The 21,436-nt window shown below is 38.9% G+C and overlaps 1 protein-coding gene across 1 annotated transcript; it reads right to left on the minus strand.

The window, feature by feature from the left end:
* Positions 1–5,765: 5,765 nt before the first annotated feature.
* Positions 5,766–21,108, minus strand: UFM1 (ubiquitin fold modifier 1). The gene is made up of 6 exons (XM_027470752.3): positions 21,027–21,108; positions 20,877–20,933; positions 20,507–20,564; positions 13,065–13,104; positions 12,629–12,661; positions 5,766–7,620 (listed from the first exon to the last, which is right to left on the minus strand). Coding segments are annotated over exons 1-6 (258 nt in total). The 5' UTR covers positions 21,029–21,108; the 3' UTR covers positions 5,766–7,552.
* Positions 21,109–21,436: the final 328 nt, after the last annotated feature.

A 21,436-nucleotide genomic window follows, 5' to 3' on the forward strand; every position in this document is an offset into this window, starting at 1 on the left:
ACGCCTGCCTGCTATTATTGTTAGCAAGTATTATTTGTATCCTACTCAAGAGCCCATACAAATGGAATAGAACCCTGTCACAAGTTAATGGGTCTCTACTGCTAAATCACAACTGCTAACTGGAAATGTCACTGTAAAACTGAATTGAAAGATGCTAATTTTTCAAGCAACATGGATCCTCTGACAGCATTTTATTACTGTAATGCTATTTACATTCCTTCCCCTGCCCAAGTGAGAAAAATGTGATTTAGAAAGTTACTGCAATAAATGTTAGCTGATCAGCTACACCCAAAATTGTCTTTTTGTTCTCAACTTAGGCATTAAAAATGTAATTTAAAAAATATCTAATATTAGTATCATCAATGAATACGTATGCATGTATATTTCACCTGTCAGTCTCCAAATTACTCATGTAACTATCACAGCTTTTACACAACAGTAGGGGACAGTATGATTTTGACTATTTCCTCTGGTCAATCTTTGGTTGCCACTCCAGCAGGTCAAGGTCTATAGTCCTGAGAAAATACAGGTGTGGAGAGGGTAAAAAGAGTTCAAGTAGAAAGAGCTGTGGCTGTGCCATGTTGCCTGGGCAGGTATCTAAGGTAAAGCAAGATGTAGCTCTATTTCTACTAAGAAAAAGCTGGGAGAGGGGGAGTAAGGAAAAAAATGGACAAGGACTTGTTTAGATTGGAAAGGACCTCTGGAGTTTATCTGCCTCAAGCCCTGCTCAGGGCTGGGCCAGCCTCAAAGTTACATCAGTTGTTCAGGGCCTTGCACGACTGCGTTCCGAGTATCAGCAAAGACTCCACAGTCTCTCTTCACAACTAGTTCCAGTGTGTGAGGATTCTCACTGTGAATACCTTGTATCATTTATCAGAAATTTCCATGCTGCAGTGTGTCCAGTTTTCATTGTCCACCTCCAACTCAATTGTCGTCATCTTCTCTCATCATCTTCTCTATAACCAACCCCAGATGATGGTTTCTAGATGTTTGAAAATGGCACATTGATTACCTGTTACCTTTCTCTGCTTCAGACTGAATAAAAGTAGCTGTGTCACTCTCTTCTCCAACATTATGCGTTGCAGTTCCCAAACTATCCTGGTAGTCCTCTTGTGGACTTAACTCGTTTGTCAGTGCTGTTCTGTATTGTGTCAGGCCCCCAAACTCTGCTGACCACAGAGATCTCACTCTACTGCTGCCAATTTGGAGTCAGGGCATTCCCCCTTACCTGGGAGTTTGGCTAGCTGGGCTCACCTACTGTATTAAGATGATGACTAAGTTTTCTCCTTATCCTGAAGACCAACCTCTCTCTCTTTTCTCAGAATGCTGAAATGGGCAGCCTACTATGTCAATTTTGAAGCATGGATCTGGTCCCATACCTAAAACTGTCTAGTCAGTACCAGTTCCTTCCACTGCAACAGAGGTCCCTTTCATTTCAGCAGCATTTTTTCTGTGATACGATTCTAGGTCAAGCATTTAGAGCAGCAGGCCACATTTCCAAGATTATTTTTATTTCAATGCTCTCTTAAGAATTATTAATTAAAGAGTTAGTATCTTGCTAGTGGGCAACATCCAAAGGTTTCTCAGTAGACTCCACCAGGATGTATGTGACCCAGACTGAACCATGTCTGAACAGTCAGCTAAAAGTAGTGGATTTGGGGCTAGAAATTAACACAAATTTGTGACAGAGCCTTGAAACAGGGCTTTTGCCTAGATCTACACAATGAAATTTTAAAGAAATAGAAAATTAAATTAGTAGTGGACAAATCTGAGCAGCTATAAAAACTGTTTAAGCCACTCTTGACAGCTGACAAGCTGCTGACAGCTACTGGCTTAACTCGCAGTGGTTAGCACTGAAAACTTGCAGAATTCTCTCTATTTATCCTCAGGATGGGCAGTGAACAACTTCATTGCTTTTTTCACTGGCTTGCAATCATTTTAGACATTATTTTGTGCCAGGACGTACAATCAAGACTACAGTATCAGCAGATAGGATAATCACCTAATGACTACAATTTTGATCTTATTTTGTTAAGTGGGCAGGAAATGTATACTGCACTTCCTTAACTGCAAATGTTTCTTTTGCAGACAAATAGGGGCAAACTATTGGGGAAAAATACCAACAACTTGGTACACAAATAATTCAAAGTAGCTAACACTCACTGTCCTCTTGACTCCTGCAATTACACCTGGAGTCCTATATAAAAAATACCCAGGAAGTATACCTAAATCTTTAAGAGCAGCACTCTAGAACCAACACAATGGCTGCAATCAAGAGATTGCTATCTAACAGCTGTTTCAGGAAAATGACTTGGTCAGCGTGGTGCCTATGAAAATCCTATGAAAACCAGATTAAATCGCTTTTACCTGGGTGAGAAGTCCTTCCATATAAGCAGTCTTTCCACTCGTGCAAGAGTGAGATTAGGCTAGACCCTTAAGACCAGACTAGACTGTAGCTCTGCCTTAAACAAAAGGCAGGACGATTTTGTTTCCCAAAGAGAATCATCTATGTATAAAATAAGTCCTCTGTTTTGTAATTCCTCTTTATTGGAGCCACTGACTACTGGCATCCATCAGCCACAACCTACCACTCCATACTCTCTGTCAGCTCACCAATTCTGGCCAGCCAGTGAAGGTATCGAGGTTCTGCTTCCTCAGGGAAGGAACTGGAGAGCTCTCCATGTATCGGTTACTTGCACACACATACACATTTAAGCATAAAGAAATGCTGCATAAACCCAGTTTGGTTCAGAAGCTTTTACCTTTCTGTGCTCTACCGAAGTCACAGTGATGATGTTGGCCCACAGTAAAAACGAACAACACTTTGTAAAGCAAAACTGGCGTGCAGTCTAAATATGAGCTATTTCAGAGAAAACATATGAAAAGCAGTTAAAAGTAATGCATGATGTTACAAGGCACGAGGAGCATTAATCAGTATTAATATCAAACTATCCCTGATCATCCATAGCAAAAATGTTCATTAAATGTAGAAGATATACTTCATATACATACATATCCCCTATAAATAACCCAACAGCTCTTCAGTTGAATTTCTAAGAGGGCTGTGACAGTGCACCAAATAGCTCATATGAACTAAAACCTTGCGGCTTTTGCTATGATACCATACCATGTGAGCCTGGAATTCCAAAATGGCCATGTACCACAGTAAGACAAAGCACATCCAATTTTTGTTAAACTTTTCATCAGACAGCAATGAATCTTTATTGAATGAATCTTCTGAAGATGAAGATGCTGTGCTATGCAGCTGGCACTTATCTTTGATGCAACTTACATTTTCTTTTTCCATAGGGAAAAATCTTGAACCTTCCCATTTCCACCACAGGAAGATTACTTTGAAGACCCACAAATTTAACTTAATTATAGGACAAATTTGATCAATTGTTCAAAATTAGAGAGTAATTTTTCTCCAGCAAAATGATCAAAAGCCTTTACGGTTGGTATAGTTTTTATAGACACCACCTGGTATTTCTCATCAGTGAAAGACACCGACAGTTCCCACTCACAGCCTCAGGACTTTTCTTCATAGCAATAAGCAAGAACGCCTGCACCTGGCCTTTGCATTAGTGGCTATTTTATACATTCCAAACCTTTTAAAATCAGCTTTCCTGGAACATTTAACCTCCTCAGGGAGATAAAGGAGACCAATTCTATACTCTGAAAAAAAATATGAAGTAATAGAATGGTTGGTTTTCTTCCTCAGAACACGTTTTCTTTGTTTGTAGATGTAACTAATTTTAACCTGACAAACCTGTCCGTAAAGAACAACAAGCCTTCCCTGACACTCCCACCAAGGCTGCTAAGCCTGCTGTAAAAACAAAAAAAAGATGCATTTGACTAATTAGATCACATAAAAAGCACGTTTGTTTGCATGCAAACAAGTTCTTATAATTTTAGTTTTGAACAAGTCCCTGGGAGCTTCGTGTCATGTGCTAAACATCCAGATCAAACAACAGCGAGTGGGTAGCAGAATGCTACAACATATAATATTGAAGGGAGGGGGAGGCGCCTGTTGGGGATGTATTCACAAAGGTTAACATTAGCCCCTGCAGGCTAACATCTCAAGGCTTTCTACAGAGTCAGTAAAGAGAGAAAGGCTCCTCCAGAGGGCAATTCAGAACTGAAGATTCATTTAGCTACTCTGAATCTCTCTCCGGAGGAATCTCACTTTCCATTAAATTCAGAAACAGCCTGCAGAGATTAGCCTCAAAAAGATCATGCTAGCCTTTGTGCATACTCCCCTGTATCTACCTTCCATCAGTAGGAACAGTGACTGAAATTCACCACTGAGAGGTATAGTTAGGTGTACTGTATTTAAATACGAACAAAATGTATCACACATGAACTGAATTTTACTCAGCTGGAGCTTGGTGCTCCTGCCTGTACTGCTGAAATGCCGTCTCTGCAGTGCGAGTAGGAAAACTGCAGGACTTAGGGTTTTTCACTGCCCCATTAAAGTGTTCTGTTTGATGAGTACTTGCATGCTGCCATACAAAGGAGTGCTGTGCCCCCAATATCTTTGAAATGCACTAACTGCTATTCTGCAGTCATACCAGCAGTTCCTCCTCTCGCTCTGACTGCACAGTGTACGATAGGAACAGCAACGGGAAGTGCGTCTTCACTATCAACCTAAAGATGAATTTAAACAAAATAATAAAAATTAAACTCTCAAGATCTGCTACCCACAATTTTTCAGTCATTATGTAGTAGCAATGAGAGTGGAAAATGGTCTTCTAATCTTAAACATGGAAAAGTTGGATTTTGTGGCTTGGTGTTGTGGTTTAACCTGGCAGGCAGCTAACCCTAAATCCAAAACACAACACCACATCAGCCTCTTCAAGGAAAATTTTCTCTACCCAAGCCAAAACCATGACAAAGAAATATGAGGAGGAATTTCACAGTACTGACAAATCAGTTGTGAGGGCCATTTCCCAGGGGGTGTTTAAGGAAAGGTTGGATATGATGCTTAGACATGGTTTAGTGGGTGATATTGGTGGTAGTGTGATGGTTGGACCAGATGATCTTGGAGGTCTTTACCGACCTTAATGACTCTGTGATTCTTAACTCTTCTATACTACATTAGATCATTGTGTCTCTTTCCCTGAAAAATACCCATGATTTCATAAAGTTTGGTCAAGTTTGAGAAAATCAAGTCTTCTAGAATATTTTGTAAACCACAAGAGTAACGATAACTCTCTGGGAGTTTTGGTGAGACTTTCCACATTAATGCTCAAGGATTCTGCCAAAAATTTTCACAGAATATCTTTGTAACATAAACCAGCCGTACTTTTACAAATGTAAAATAGAGGAAAAAATACCCTCTAAATTGCCTTCATGCCTTCAGCAAAGAAACAACAAAGTGAAACAGAGACAAATGACAGAAGTCTCTCATTTAACATCAGTCAAGTTACAATCAGAGCCCAAGACTATACTCCAGGCAGTGCTGATTTCTGAAGTACATCTTGAAGTAAGGTTTGACCAAACAGTGCAAGTCTGGGAGTACAGCATTATTTTCAAAATCTTCTGAAGATTCCCTAGGCCTATGAAGTCTGGTTCTAAACTTTTATTTTGCTATACAATGTGTCAATTATGATTTAGACACAAAATGAACTTGCAAACATCAAATCAACTTGCAAATGCCTACTAAGTACACTCTACTGCTAATACCAAGCAAATTGACCAAACTAAAAAATTACATTCAGGTTTTAGAGACCATATTGAGACAAAGGTGTCATGAACGCAGAAACTATTACAAAGATAATTTATTGTTCCAAATGGACAGATCATTTGCATGTTATACAAACTGCTTGCAACACCATATGGCAAACAAATACTTTATGCTATCTGTGCTATTACCCAAGTAACAGCATAACAAATGCTAGACATCATCTGAGATATTTTTACCTAGCCTTCTTTACAAGAACATGAATGCACCTTAGCTTCAAATTGCATTTGAAAAGGTCATGATGGCTTTTTGAAAACTGTATTGCACCTTGAGACCAGAAAGAAAGCTTTGATTTTTGTTACATTCTACTGTAAGGTGTTTTTCAGGTATTCAGTCAACAGACTGGCGGAGAAAAATTACAAGCTATTAACTTAGCTCATTCTAATTATATTGTTGCATTAGATAATTGAAACTATGCACTCTGCCCTTAAAATCAGTGTTCTGTAGAATTCTGCATAAGAATATGTTGGCTTCAAATGAATCTCAGATTATGTTGATTAAGATGTCAAAGGGCACCATTTGTAATTATCATCAAAATCTAAAGAAAATAAGAAAGGAATATTTGCATTTTTTTCATATTGTTGTTTATTAAAATAAAGGAAAATCCATAAATTTACAATTCATCTTAGAGTTGAATATGTTTACAGTCAAATACCACTTTCAGAAGAGTTTTTCCTCTATACACTTAATTCATACCCTCTCATAAGGGCATTTTGTACTTCTACACTATTTGAAACATAATCTGAACGTCCTTCTGCACATCAAAGATGTATTTCAGACAATCCTCATTTAATCCAGTGCTACATTGCCCATTGTTCAACTTTCTGTAAACTCAGTTAAGACACATATAATGTAACAGGGTATGATTTGGCCAAATAGATCAAATCACAAAGTAGTATTAATAGCTCAAGAAAAGCAGCAACTTCTCTAATTAAAATCCATGACTGATAGTTTACCTCAGGCAATTTATAAACAAGAAGTTACCCAAACACAAACATTTCAATGCATTCTACAACTTCCTTTGTAATACACAGAAGCAAAACAAGACTTTTGCAAAGAACCAATATTTACTGAAAAAGGAATGACTTATTTGACCAGAACATTCATAAATTATGCTGCAGTTCTTCCCAGATGATGGCACTTTATTTGAGATTATGTCTCACAAATTCTCTGAAACTGAATTTAACTTCACAAAACATCAAATAAAGTTTTAACATTTCAATACCTCTGTTTTCTCTTTTATCTAAAGTATATTCAGCAATTAAATCTTACAATTGCTTTGGAACATATGGCATTTATTTATTTATTTCAGTAATAATCCACTGAGATCTTCCTTCTATTTGAGCTAAACACTTGGACCATGGGAAAACTGTTCCAAATGTGGAATTTTAAGAAAAAAAAACTTTCTAGCACTCAGTAGGAACAATTTTTCTGTACCAATATCGTAAAGTCTCCCTTTCATACAGCAGGTCCAACAGTATATAAAATACTTTAAATATCTACTGATCGTGGCTAAGTGTTTGCCCTTGCAGTTTCAGTAACACCATTACAGAGGTCCATCTTTCTTTCAAGAACGTAATATGGAATCAGCCCATTAAGTATACTAGTGAAGAAAGAATCAGTGCATGATTTCATGTATTTTAACAAGGAAATGAAGTCTTATTTTTGTGTCAGAAAAGATCAAATCCTGGGAAGTCATTTTTGATATCTTTAGGGAAGGCCAATTGATGAGTTGCACTGTGAAGTTCCAAAATAAATAGACCTTTGCTGCACAGCAACGTCACTTATTCAAAAAGTTTCCAGTAGACATTAAGAACTTCCAACTCGATCTCTGGGAATAATCCGTAGATCTGAACCATGCTTTAGAAATACATTTCCTAAACAAACAAACAAAAAAGAACATGTCACCAAACAAATGAAATGTTACCTAAACAAGCATGCCCTTTTAAAGGAGAATAATATAATTACAGTGCTTAACAAACATCTTTGCAGTAATTTCTCTCACACCAGAAAAATGTATTTTTTTATTTTTCCACAGAATTCTGTCTTATCCCTCCCACGCCACCCCTGTCCAAACAACATGTACTTTGAAGTAAAAACACCAGACTCAAAGTCATATAATAGAACTTGCAAGTTACAGCCTTTCAAACTTTGCATTTCCATACCTGCATGTCTGATTTCACTTATATGCCAGAATATTTTAAAGGCCAGGAAGTCAAGTTCTAATTTATTAAAACTATTTTATCTTGAGGTCACTCATCCATGTTTTCATTCATGTTCTCTCCTTGGTTCGGTACTTAACGAAAACTTCAGAATCCTGACTACATTTTTGTTTTGGGAAGGCTCTCTACATATCCAAACATAAGTCAGTCTCAGTGTAGCATCAAAAATTCTTCAACTTATTATTTATTACTGTATAGTCCTGATCATAACAGATTTTTAGGAGAACAAAATATGAGAGTTTTTAATACTTGGATGGCTATTCAGGATTGTCACTACTGCTTTACTCTATTAAACGCAACATTTGCGAATGAAATCACATTGCTAAACATGATGCATTCTATAATTACTATTTGGACTTACACTTTTTTTAAACTTCATTGTGCTACTGCATGAAGGAGACTGTACACAATACAATAAAAGGTATCAATAATATATATCTATTCCTATTCATCTTCATGCTGACTTGTAAAAACACAATAATTACATTTATTTCTCAAGCACATTATTTCATGGATGTAGAGTGTGCTCATAAAAAAATATTAATATATTTAGCATTTGTTCATTAGTAGCATGTTGGAACAAAGCTTCTCTTTCTTGGACTTCACTCTTCTGGCACATGGATAAGGATTTAAATTGTTCTACCTATTCAACGTAACGAGTACCAGAAAACCCATTCAAAAGAATGTGTTATTGGAAGATATTCTATTTTTAGATAATATGCTGAAGCAACATGCAGAAGAGATGAATAATCATCACTGAATCATAGGATATCCTGAGTTGGAAGGGACCCACAATGATCACCGAGTCCAATCCTGCTTCCTCACAGCACAACCCAAAAATGAGACCATGCGTCTGAGAGCATTGTCCTAACACTTCTTGAACTCTGGCAGGCTCAGTGCTGTGACCACTGCCCTGGGGAGCCTGTCCCAGTGCCCGAGCACCCTCTGGGTGCAGAACCTTTCCCTAACCCCCAGCCTGACCCTCCCCTGTCCCAGCTCCATGCCATTCCCTCGGGTCCTGTCACTGTCCCCAGAGAGCAGAGCTCAGCGCCTGCCCCTCCGCTCCCTTCCTGAGGGAGCTGCAGGCTGCCATGAGGCCTCCCCTCAGCCTGCTCTGCTCAGGGCTGAGCAAACCCAGGGACCTCAGCCACTTGTAATACATCATGCCCTTCAGACCCTTCACCACCTTCATAGCCATCCTCTGGGCACTCTCTGATACCTCTATGCCCCCCTTACACTGTGTCACCCAGAACTGTACACAGTGCTGGAGGTGAGGCCGCACAGCACAGAACAGGACAATCCCTTCCCTTGCCTGGCTGGCAGTGCTGGGCCTGATGCACCCCAGGGTACGGTTGCCCTCCTGGCTGCCAGGGCACGCTGCTGGCTCATGTTCAGCTTGCTGGGACCAGAACTCCCAGATCCCCTTCTACAGGGCTGTTTTCCAGCCTCACACCCCCCAGTCTGTATGTATAGCTAGGGTTGCCCCATCCCAGGCACACAGTCTGACGCTTGCTCTTGTTAAACTTCATGCAGTGGGCGATTGCCCAGCCCTCTGATTTGTCAACACCTCTCTGCAAGGCCCCTCTATACTCAAGCGAGTCAACAGCTACTCCTAGATTAGTATAGGAATACACACTAGGTAAGTTCGCAGACAGCCCTGCATACAGTTCATTTACAGAACCACTGAAGAGAACTGGCCCTGAAACGGAGCCCAGAACCCCACCAGTGACTGGCTGCCAGCCTGTTGTAACCCCATTTACTGCAACCCTTTGGACCTGACCTGTCAGCCAATTGCTCACCCACTGTATTATGTACTTGTCTAGTTGCAGGCTGGACATTTTGTTAGAAAGATACAGTGAGAAACAGTATCACAAACTTGCTGAAATTGAAAAAACTTACTTCTGGCTTCTGTTGGTCAGCCAGATGGATGACCTTGTCATAAAAGGCAATTAAGCTCATTAAAGAGGACTTTCCCCTCATGAACCCATGTTGGCTGAGACCAATGACTGCATTCTCTTTCAGTGTTTCAAGTGTTTTTCAAAACTGCTCTAAACACAAATCTCTCACACCAGCAAAACAGATAACTAAGCTTATCAATCTTGATGAAAAGAATTCATGTTGCGATCACAATCATAATCCGAAGTTTTAAAACAGGACACAGCTGCATCTCATGCAGACAGCAGTTCACCCCACCTCTTAGTCTGCTTCCATCATTAATATTACACTGGGTTTATTAAAGTTATGGCATACTATTCCCCGAACTATCAAGGATTTCAAATTGAAATCAATACAGGAATTAAGTGTTAAGCCTAGCTTTTTCAACTTTCATTTCCCCTGCTCCATGGAATCACACAGGGAGAATGAAAGTTATACCTGAGGACTGCTTTTGATTAGAAAGGTTGGGAAACAGTGGAAAAGGACAAAACCTCTGAAATCCCCAAGGATTACTAAGATTTTATTCCTAGATCATCTTGTTTTGGGAAGTTTTTGAAGACTAAAGTAACTGTTCAATCTACAGGAACTCAAATAATATGAAAAAAAAAAAAACCAACAACATTAAGTTCTAACCTACTTATTATTTTCTGAAGTGTCAATTACTAAGGCTGAACACAAGGTTATATTTAAGTTATCTATGTTTACTTGTAAACTTTGGATAGGATTTTGTTCCTTGATTTAGTGGTCTTCTCCCCCATGCTCCTTTCTTTCAGTTTGAAGCAACACCACACAGCATTGTGATGGTGAGTGGTACCTTCTTTGTTTAAAATATATACATATATATACACATACAATATCCTTCAGCCTAATCTTATATTTGCACATAAGATAAAGACCAGGATGAAAACATTTTGCATCTAGATGCTTTTCATTTACTTGAAACTGAACTTTGAAATGCTGTTTTATATTACCACTGAGTAATTTGTGAACATTTATAAGAACTTAGCAAACTTTGCAAAGCAATTAGCAAAGCTATTAGAGTTGTGAATTAAATGTGCATAGCTGCAAGCATGATAAATGCCCATATGGACGTTTTCATTCAGGAGTAAAGTAGTCCCAAACTGATTTACTTTGAAGGATTAACCTACAACTATTTTGGGATACATAATACAAAATTAAAATATACTTGTTAGAAGAGCAACACCGTAAGTATACGTTAACTTAAACAACTGACTTTACTGTTTTGCATAAATGCTCTTTAGTCGTCATGTGAAAATGTGCTTGTACATGTGGGTAATGATCTAGTAGCTAAACTGTATTGTCAGCCTTATCATCTGTTTTTAAGATACTTTTAAGGTCATATGATCATAATGAGGACAGCAGCAGCTGAAGAGTCTGCCTGAGGCATTACATCTGTCAAAGCATAATGCGGGTGTCTTAAGGCAAGCCCTGGGAGGACAGAAACCTCCTGTGGTGCTGACTTGATGCTCTCTTGATTTTCATTTTCAGAAGTTGTCGATGCAATTGTAGACCTCAGAAGTGGGTCGCTATGCTTAAGTGGTTCCTTTTACAACTCCAGTAAATTCCCCAAATTAATACCAAGCAATTGCTCTTCTATCACATACTACATGCTCTGCAAGGTTTTACTTTATACTGTTTATCTTAGATTGCTAAGTATACTAATAATACCTCACTTTCTCATTCTCTTTAGATCTGAGAGAAAAAAAAAAAAAGTATGGTATCTTCATTAACACATGACAGACGGAGGGCATAAATGAACAAAATCTGGCAAAGACTTCATGCAAGAAACAGAAGCAGCAATGAACTCTCCATCAACTGCGCATCACATTTGCAAGCAGGAGTCAAATCAGATTCACAGTTTCCTCTGGATGACTGTGTTCAAGAAGCACCAAAGGCATTTTTATTATTTTTAGTAGAAAGTTATGACCCTAGCAAGATATCCCACTCCAGTGAACTCTCATCTCAAATGGGTCTAAATTAGGTTATTGTAATACTTTCCAAATTAATTTAGAAATGTAACTTCCAAGTACAAATCCACAGAAGCCAGCTTCTGGACAGCAGGCTATTATTAGTCCAAATCAAGATCTGTACTATCTCTCCATGTATTTCGGGAGGTGATGGGGAAGAATTCTATACCCCTATTCTATGCCCCTGTGACAGAGGCAAACTTAACTCACAGCAAGCCTCCGCTGTTGAAATCAGACTTCTCACTTGGAATCACTTGGTGAGAACAAGAGGGCTATCTGCAAAACAATTCTATCTTCTTGAAGATGTGCTTTCCAAAGTACATGCAGTTCCTGCTGTAAAACTGAGTATTACTTTCTAAACATAACTTACCAGAATGGCTACTGAAATAGCAAATACTAGACTAGGTATAGGGTGGGGAAAAATACAACTATTACACGATATTTTAGTAACAAGTAAAACAACATTGCTCTTTTAGACTGCACTAAATAGCTAGGTCTTAAAGATCAGCAGTGCCTTATGCTTTCACAAACTAAATAACAACATGAACAATAGTTACGTGGATGTAACCTTTTCCTCACAACACTGACTGTAGTTTCCAACTACTGATAATTCTTTTCCTATTTAAGAAATCAAAACCTAAGATATAAAAATCAACCCAGATTGCTATGCATTAATTTAACAGAAAATTAACTTTTTTTTTTTTTTTTTTTAAGACTAGATGACTTAAATAGTAACTTACCTGCTGTCTGTGCAGGGTTAATTCCTATTCCATCTAGAAAAAAATGTTAAAACAGAAAAAGACAAAAACAGAGAGGAAGGTGAAAATAGAAATAACACAGTTTATTACACTAAACTTTCAGCTCAAAAATGTAATATAGCAAGCAATATATATTTAGCACATCAGTACTTCAAGCAGCTATTTCTTATAATCAAAAAAGTCTTATCACAGGAATTAACACGAAATCTTCAGCATAGGCAATCAAAACTACGTGTTAGGACAAAAACACTTCAATGAATAATATTAGTGGTTTATTACCTTCACCCATGCATAAGTAATAACAATAATGCTGCAATATTAAGTTCAGTTTGCAGTCTACAGTTTATGAAAGAAAAGATGTTTCTGCTTTTATCAATACCCTGTAACTGAAACTATGATATAAAAACTATATACTTACCATTTGTTATAATGGCACTTGTTGCTGCAGGAACTTTGAACTGAAAGAAATTAGAGTAGGACAAAATAATGTAAGAGACATATTTAATCCAGAAAATATATGGGAATATTCAAAGCAATTATCATTTTGGTTGGTTCAGTTATGAAAGAATTATGAGAAAAGATTCCCCTCACATTTATAGATACAGCAAAATAAAGGTTTACAATTTAAGTCAATTAGACACCTCAGTACAGAATAAGTAATTTGCAATATCAAAAAAAGTGAAATCCAATTATTATTACTCACTAGATAAAATTTAAAAGTTAAGGAGTATTAGTTCTGATTATACCATTTAGTATTATCTCCATGCACCTAAAACATGCATGGAAATAAACTTCTAAGAAGCATAGTTATTACATCATCTCAGATGCTCAGCAAGCAATACTTTTCTTTTAAAAAAGTGACAAAGAATATACATGTTCAAATTTTCTGGAATAAAAATTGACAACATCAAGTCTTGAACCCAAAACATGTTTATATATTCATCTATATTCATCGGAATACTGACTTCATACTGGTGTGCTTGTCATTTACAGGACTCAAATAAGAGCTAGTGTAAAGATATTATATACTATGGGGAGGGGGAAGGTTGCATCCGATATGCACATACAATTTGCTTTGGGAGAGTATCTTTTATCACACAAATAAATCAATAAATTCTGAGTGCTTGGTAGCACCATCATGAAGATCATGATGAATGATCATGTGAACCTCTTGTTTACCTGACAGAGAACGATTGGGAAACCAAAATTAGCTTTAGCTCATCTTGCTTCATTTTAACCTACTTCCTAGCTTTCTCCCTGGCTCGGTTTGGTCCTCTCTGACCGCACTGCTCCAAGAATTTACTCCAGGATACACTTACAAAAGGATGCACTAAGAGCACTGCATCAGATCTGGCTCCCTCAGATTTCTGACATCAGCCCCAGCAGGCTTTGTACCCGCAGTCACGTCCCCACGATACCCACCCCTATACGCATCACATGCAGTCAGTCTCACAATTTGAAAATCCCTGCACAGATGAGGCTGCAATATACACAGACTGGGAATTATTTCAGAAGATCTAAACTTCTGGAGAAGCCCAAACTCATTATTTCTTAGGACCTATTTCTGTGACTACATGGAGTCAGATAAGGCCCAGATAAACATCCTTGCACTGCTTAATGTGGTTGGACCACACAGGATGGAGGGGCAGGCAGCGTGAGTGCAAGCCAATCAGTACTACTTGGCTGTTCTGAGGACAAAGGGCTGCCTTTGTACTGAGCTCAATTAACAACCCCGTAGGTAAAAAAAATCAGTCAAACCTCCTCAGAGAGCACTTTTCTTATGCAAGAAAAAAAAAAACTAATTACGAATCCTAGCTAACACTGAATGCTTTCCTCTAAGAATTACAAACTCCCATATGCTAAACAAGTCAATTCAGCCAGGCCTTTAAATGGCATTCACTAATTACACTTTCCCTATTTTCTAATTGTTCAACTCAAAATTATGAGGTCTGATTTGCAGAAACTCCATGCACTAACAGCAACAGCTAGAGCTCATGGAAACCATTCTTGAATACAGCACGTAATTATTAATATATTGAAAAAATGTCTCTTTTTTATCTCCAGACACACCAAATTAGCCTTTTTATTTTTATTTTTAACTTAGTATCTCTTAGCTTTGCATCCATAGCAGGTAAATCCTGTCACCTATGCATCTTGCAAGGTAGCATGAAAACTGTAATTTTTGCAAAAGACCAATTAGGTACCAGGGTCACTGTAAAAACGCCACAGGGAGCGGAAGAATTTCTCTTCAAAGAAAGGATTGAAAAGTGAGTTGATAAACTGGGAGCTACGTATTTCATAGTAAGAATGTAAAAGAACAATATGCAATTTCATAATAGCTAATGCATTGTTGTGGTTGAACACTGACAGCAGCTCAGCACTACGCAGCCACTCTCTCACTCCCCCCTCCTTGGCAGGATGAAGTGGGAGTAAATGAGATGGGGAAAAAAAACATTTGCAGGTTTGAGATAGGAGCAATTTAATGTAAGAAAAGCAAAGGCTACGCAGAAGCAAAAGGAGAAAAAATTATTCTCTGCTTCCCATCCGCAAGAAATGTTCAGCCACTTCTTGGGAAGCTGGATCTCAGTACATGCAGTGATTGTTAGCTTTCGTAACGGGAGCTCCTTCCTCCTTCAAGTTTTATTTCTGAATGTAACATCGTATGGTATGGAATATTCCTTTAGGGAGTTTGGGTCAGCTGTCCCTGCAATAACCCCCTTCCCACCTCCCGCCCGCTGGCTTTTGGGGTCAGGGGATGGGAAGGTTGGTGAGACAGCCTTGATGCAGCAATAGACCAAACACTGTCGCGATATCAGAGCTGTTCCAGCTAAAGGTGCAGAGCACAGCGCTACGTGAGCTGCTGTGGGGTAAGTCAACTCCATCCCAGCCTGACCAAGAACATGCATACCTATCATATGATGAAGAAGGATAAAGCCTTCATTCTCAACCTTACCAACTTTGGGAATCTTGATTTAGCAGTCTAAGGAGCAGGCTTTGTTTTTTTGTTTGTTTTCTTTTTTTATGTATGTTGTGGTTTAACCCGGCCGGCAGCTAAACACCACGCAGCCGTTCGCTCACCCTCCCCCCTCCCTCTCCGGGACGGGGGAGAGAAATGGAAAGTGAAGCCCGTGAGTTGAGATAAAGACAGTTTAATAAGACAGGAAAATAATAATAACAAAATAATAATAAAAATAATAACAATAATAATACAATGATGATAATAGGAAAGTAATAATAGTATGTACAAACAAGTGATGCACAATGCAATTGCTCACCACTCGCTGACCGATGCCCAGCCTAACCCCGAGCAGTCCGGCCCCTTCCCCCCCAGCTAGCCACCCCTATATATTGTTTAGCATGACGTCAGATGGTATGGAATACCCCTTTGGCTAGTTTGGGTCACCTGTCCTGGGTCTGTCCCCTCCCAGCTCTTACTGCACCCCCAGCCTGCCCGTTGGCAGGACAGAGCAAAAGGCTGAGATGTCCTTGGCTTAGTATAAGCACTGCTCTGCAACAATTAAAGCATCGGGGTGTTATCAGCACTCTTCTCATCCTAAGCCAAAACACAGCATTCCACCAGCTACTAGGAAGAAAATTAATTCTGTGCTAACTGAAACCAGGACAATGTAATAAGAGAAATTAATGTCCCACCTCCTGAAATGAGGCCACTTCCAACTCAAAAAATAAAGGAATAAAACAAAAAATAAAAAACAGCAAATGTATCCTTAGCTTAATACTTTGGTTATTTTTCAATGTTTCCATTTTAACTAAGTGATTTTGTAGATCTTTCCCCCTACATCATCTGAGAAAAAAAAAAAGGAAAAAGTAATTTCCAGTATCTTAAGCATTTTTTCTCATTTCTTTCCTGTCTCTTCTGTTACACGATGCGTGAAAGGGATGGATCGTTCACAGGAGGCTGGACATTTGCACTCATTTTCTGACATTTTGTTTTTCGGTATCAGAATCTATCTGATGCTTATACCCTAGGTGCACATGAGAACTGCGAGGCAGTCAGCCAGTGAATGACTAGTTAAGGTTCTCTTACTGCTTCATATTACATTGTGTTAGAGGAGAATGAAACACTTCACTTCCTTTATCGTAGCCCGAAATACTGGGCCAAACAGGAATAGTTGTCAGCTACATAGTCAGAACATAAAAATCATCACAACATAGAAAGGGAACTAAATTATACTAGAAGTCATTACACATAATTTGGTACAATATGGTTCAACACTACATTTTAATATTCTGTTGGAGCTTAAAACAAAAGTCCTTCCTGTGTCTGGTAAGAATGTTTCCCATGCTGAAAATGTAAGGCTTTCTATAACACAAAGTCAGATGGATACTCAAGTAACAAACAAATTCTGTGTTCCGCAGATAATCCCCAGCTTTCTTTTAAACCCAAGTAGGAAACATCCAGCCCGAAACACACATGCTTCACAAAAACAGCTTCTTTGCCTCAAACACCTTATAAATTGATAACTGAGGCTGCCAAACTTTTTTTTTTTTTTTTTTTTATCAATGCAAGGAAATACATTTCAATAATTATGGTAAAATCTTAAAAAAAAAACAAAACAAAACACAATCATATGCGAACAATTATATCCCTTCCTTATTTTTTAAAATGTCAAAAATCCTCTACAGCAATAACCTCATTCTCTTTGCACAATGAACAGCAGATGAGTGTGTCAAGACATCAGAGTAACAAAACAGTTTCAAAAAATATATGGTTATGAAAGAATAAAATTGAACTTTGCTTACTGGGAATGGATGACGATTTGACTAACAATTCCACAAAGGTAAGAGATGCTGTGTAAGTATTCTTTAAATGTATACCCAAAATATGTACTAAGTAGCTCTAACTACTAGTACTATTGATACCACAGGCTGTAAATGAGAACATAAGCACTGTCACAGTGAACTTTGACAACTGTGGAAAGAACTGCAGATATATAAAAGCTAAAGAGAACAGTGTTCCCAATACTCTGCATTTTTTAACAGCCCATCAGAGAAAAAAATAAGGAACAAGATAAATTTGCATCATCCAATCTACTGCAGTCAAATGTATGTATCGGGAAGGGCTGACTGCTGCAAACAATTAAGACCTCATTAGACCTTCCCATTTAATGATCCAGTTTTTTCATTTCCAGTTCTGCCAGTCTTTGTTACGTGATGTGCTAGAAATGACACACAAAAAATCTCCATTATGCATTTCAGTCATTTCCAAGGGGGAAGGAATACATCTTGCCTTGGGCAATCACAGGAATTTGGGGAAAAAAAAAAAAAAAAAAGTAACCTATGATTGAAACTTGGTAAATATGAGGAATATTCTACATCATGGCTACGGTAGGTTGCTCCAGAGGAATTCTGGTTGTCATCTGGCTGAACTGAGACACTGAAAAACATCTCAGCAGAAAACATGCCAAGACTGAACAGTCCAAACTTAAATCCTTTTCTGCCCTCAAAGCTTTGGTCATTCAGGAGATAATGTACTTCCCTTGGAGACTGACAACCATCTTCATTCAGAATCTGGGGCTACAGTTCGATCTTTTCTTTCTATGTTTAGTATAATGTGCTATGAAACTGGTATATGAATCACAATACACAGGATAATTTCAATTTAAATCTTTTCAATGCCAGGTTCATTAATGATGAAAGTAGACTCTTCTACCAGAATGAAGCTAATTTTCTTTTTTGTCTGTTTACAAAGCATTATGTTCTGCCCTGTCTCACAGAGATGTGAAAGGCTTCAGAAAGACATTGGAAATAACAACTAGAAGTTTCATATTCTGACAATCAAGCAGATGTTCATGTTATTAATTTCTATTTAACACCACCACAAGCTAATACAAAAAGTGCTTCACACTGTTTCCAGGGAGAAATAAAACATTCTTTGTATTTTCTTTTAAAAATATGTTTGTTACATAAGCATTTAATGGAATTACCCTTGTAAGCATTAACCATACTGGGCACTTTTACATTCCATCATGCATTATCTATCTTTCTTGTGTGCCTCCAAAAGTGTCTATAATTATTCTATAAAATGGTGCTGAACCACAGTGGTCTGAGGGAAACCAGCGAAACTCCCTCAAATTCCTCACATCAACTAAAAAAATGGTTTAGTAGTTAAATGGGGATGTTTAAGTAATTAGTTCTTTTCTAAATCCACCTTACAGAGGATGTTATAATCACACTATCACAGTTTCATCTAACATCCAGTTACGTGAGTTTACAGGTTTAAGGGCAACCCTCCCACCACATGTGGCACCTCTTTCCTGATGTCTTCAACTACTCTCAGTCCCACCCCAGTCTTCCTTGTTCCCTTATACTAGCATTTGTATTGGGCATCTATGGTGTGAATCCAGATTACATGTGTGAAGAGCAATCCAGCAACAAAAAAAATGGCTTAGCCTGATCTTTAAGATGACTCTGCCAGTTATTTGGCAGTACATTCAAGGGGTAAGGGAAGAGAAGGAAGCAGCAGCCAGGGTTGTTTTTGAAAGCTACATCACCTTATGCCAGCTTGAACTACCTGTAGACGTTGGTGGTTGAAGTGAGCCTTACACAGCCAGAAAATAAAGCTCACTAGCTGATAAAACAAAGAAATGTCAAAAAAGACCCTTCAGTTAATGATCCAGTTTGAACAACTCGGCATTCAATTCAATCAGACCTAAACCTGGCATTTCTGAGGTGACAGGAATTGTAACAAAGAACGGAAGGGGAACAGAACTGTCCCTTTTGGGAACAGCTTGCAGCTAGTGGAAACCCCACATCAGCGTACTGCTGGACTTTTCAGTCTAGGCCTCCATGTATGGGTTTCGTGGGCACTGCTGCATTTGTTCAAATAAAAACAAATTGGAAAAGAAACAAAAAAGACATTAAGTCACCAAGTGTATTTAAAGGTGTTTATTATTCTGTACATTACTACTAACGTAATGTCACACCAAATAAACAACCCACAACCCTTTTTATCCCCACATAAACTGTTTCTGCTAAGAACTTCTGTCACATAGCGGTACAACACTAGCATCAAGAGACTCAAGACACATTGTCCATTATCCTTCCTATTTTTTTATTAGAATTCCAATGCTTTGACAAGAAATATTTTAAGAATTCCAAGATTTCCTAGGCTTTCAGAAGTCATTGTGGGGACTCCAGGAACAGACTCTCAGCTATATCTTTTTGCTGACTTGACAAAAAAAAGCCATTGTGTTTTTGACAACTTCACTTTACCATTTACTTCCAAATGCACATCTCTTAATCTTTGCATGTTTAATCTAAACCAAACAGGATACACCTCAAATACTGCACATAGGCAATTTAGGCATGTATTTCTGGATTTTGGATTCCATGTGAAAGACCAAATACTCAAAAGCTAAGAATGCAAGTCTCACTTAAGCAAATTTTTTGAATCTAGCCTATGTGCCTAACCTCAAAGCCTTCTATAATCAGAAATTACAAGTCTTTTCACATTCAGTTCCAGTAAAGAGTTTTCTTTTTTAAAAAATTAAAAATATTCTGGTTACTTTACATAAGTAACTTAAAATACTAAACATGCAATAGCAATAACTTGTAATTCTGTTTGCTACCATAATTTTTTATACTATTGATACAAAATTAATTTAAATGTGAAGACGACCAGGCAGTCTGTCTGTCCCTGCTACTGCCACACGAATTGTGTAAGAACTGCTGAATTAAGGATTCCAAAAGTTTTGACAGATCCACTGCCATGACTAAAGCAGGTGTCCATTCATATCTAATGGCAGCATTTTCTGTGCCAAATTAAGCACTGTATTGCACAATTAAGAATTACTTTCAGGAACATTCAATAAATTAAAAAGGCTGTAACTTTCTACTTACTTCTTCTGCAGCAAACTTCAAGACAGCTGTGAAAGGTGTGCTTTCAGGCACACTTAACCTGAAATGACAATTTAAATATAGACTATGTGACTGTTAACACACACAGGAACACCTATTTCTACTTGTTATTAAACTACTGTATACAGTGTCACTTTGATTAGAGGTAATACTCTTAACCCAGAATGCGCCTGTATGGTACACAGTCTAGATCAAAGCCTACAAGGCAAACACACATGCTCATCTGCCAGGACGATGAAATAAAATAAAACCAAAACACCACACAGCTCTGGCCCGTGTCTGCTCACGCTGCCACCGGCTTCCACGGCCTCCTGCGATACCACAACCCCCACGGCCCCGGCCCGGCACTCACACTTTGTAGGGCAGCCGCGGGTCCGAGGTGAGCGTCACTTTAAAGGTGACTTTCGACCTGGGGAGAAGGAAGAGAGAAGAAGAGGTTAGGGCTGTGAGGGGGCTGCGAGGGGGCTGCGAGGGGGCTGCCCCCGCCGTGTCCCTCACTCACATCCTGCTCCCAGCGCCGCCGCCACGTCAGCCGCCTCTCGCCTCACGCTGGGGGCCTCCGCGGCTCCTGCCTCCTCCCGATCCGCCCGCCGAGCGCCTGAGCGAACGAGAAGCATTAAAAATGCCCTCCTGGGGGAGAGAGAGAGAGTTTTCGGTCCTGACTCCCCACCCTGGCTGAAAGGGGAGGGGGTGAGGGAGAACGAGGTGAATCGGAGGAGAATGTTGAGGTTTTCTCGTGAGGCAGCAGCCGCGGCTGTTCCGCCGGGCAGGGAGGACCCAGGGCTGGGCGAGCCGCTGAGGGAAAATGGAGGGGAGGGGGGGGGGGGAGCAGCAGTTCCTCAAGGTTCTCGTCCTGTCACAGCCCCTGTCTGTCACACAGGCTGGACGTAGGCGTTGGAGTTGTGTTTCGAC

The sequence above is a fragment of the Anas platyrhynchos genome, chromosome 1 (assembly GCF_047663525.1).
Source record: "Anas platyrhynchos isolate ZD024472 breed Pekin duck chromosome 1, IASCAAS_PekinDuck_T2T, whole genome shotgun sequence".
Lineage (NCBI taxonomy): Eukaryota > Metazoa > Chordata > Aves > Anseriformes > Anatidae > Anas > Anas platyrhynchos.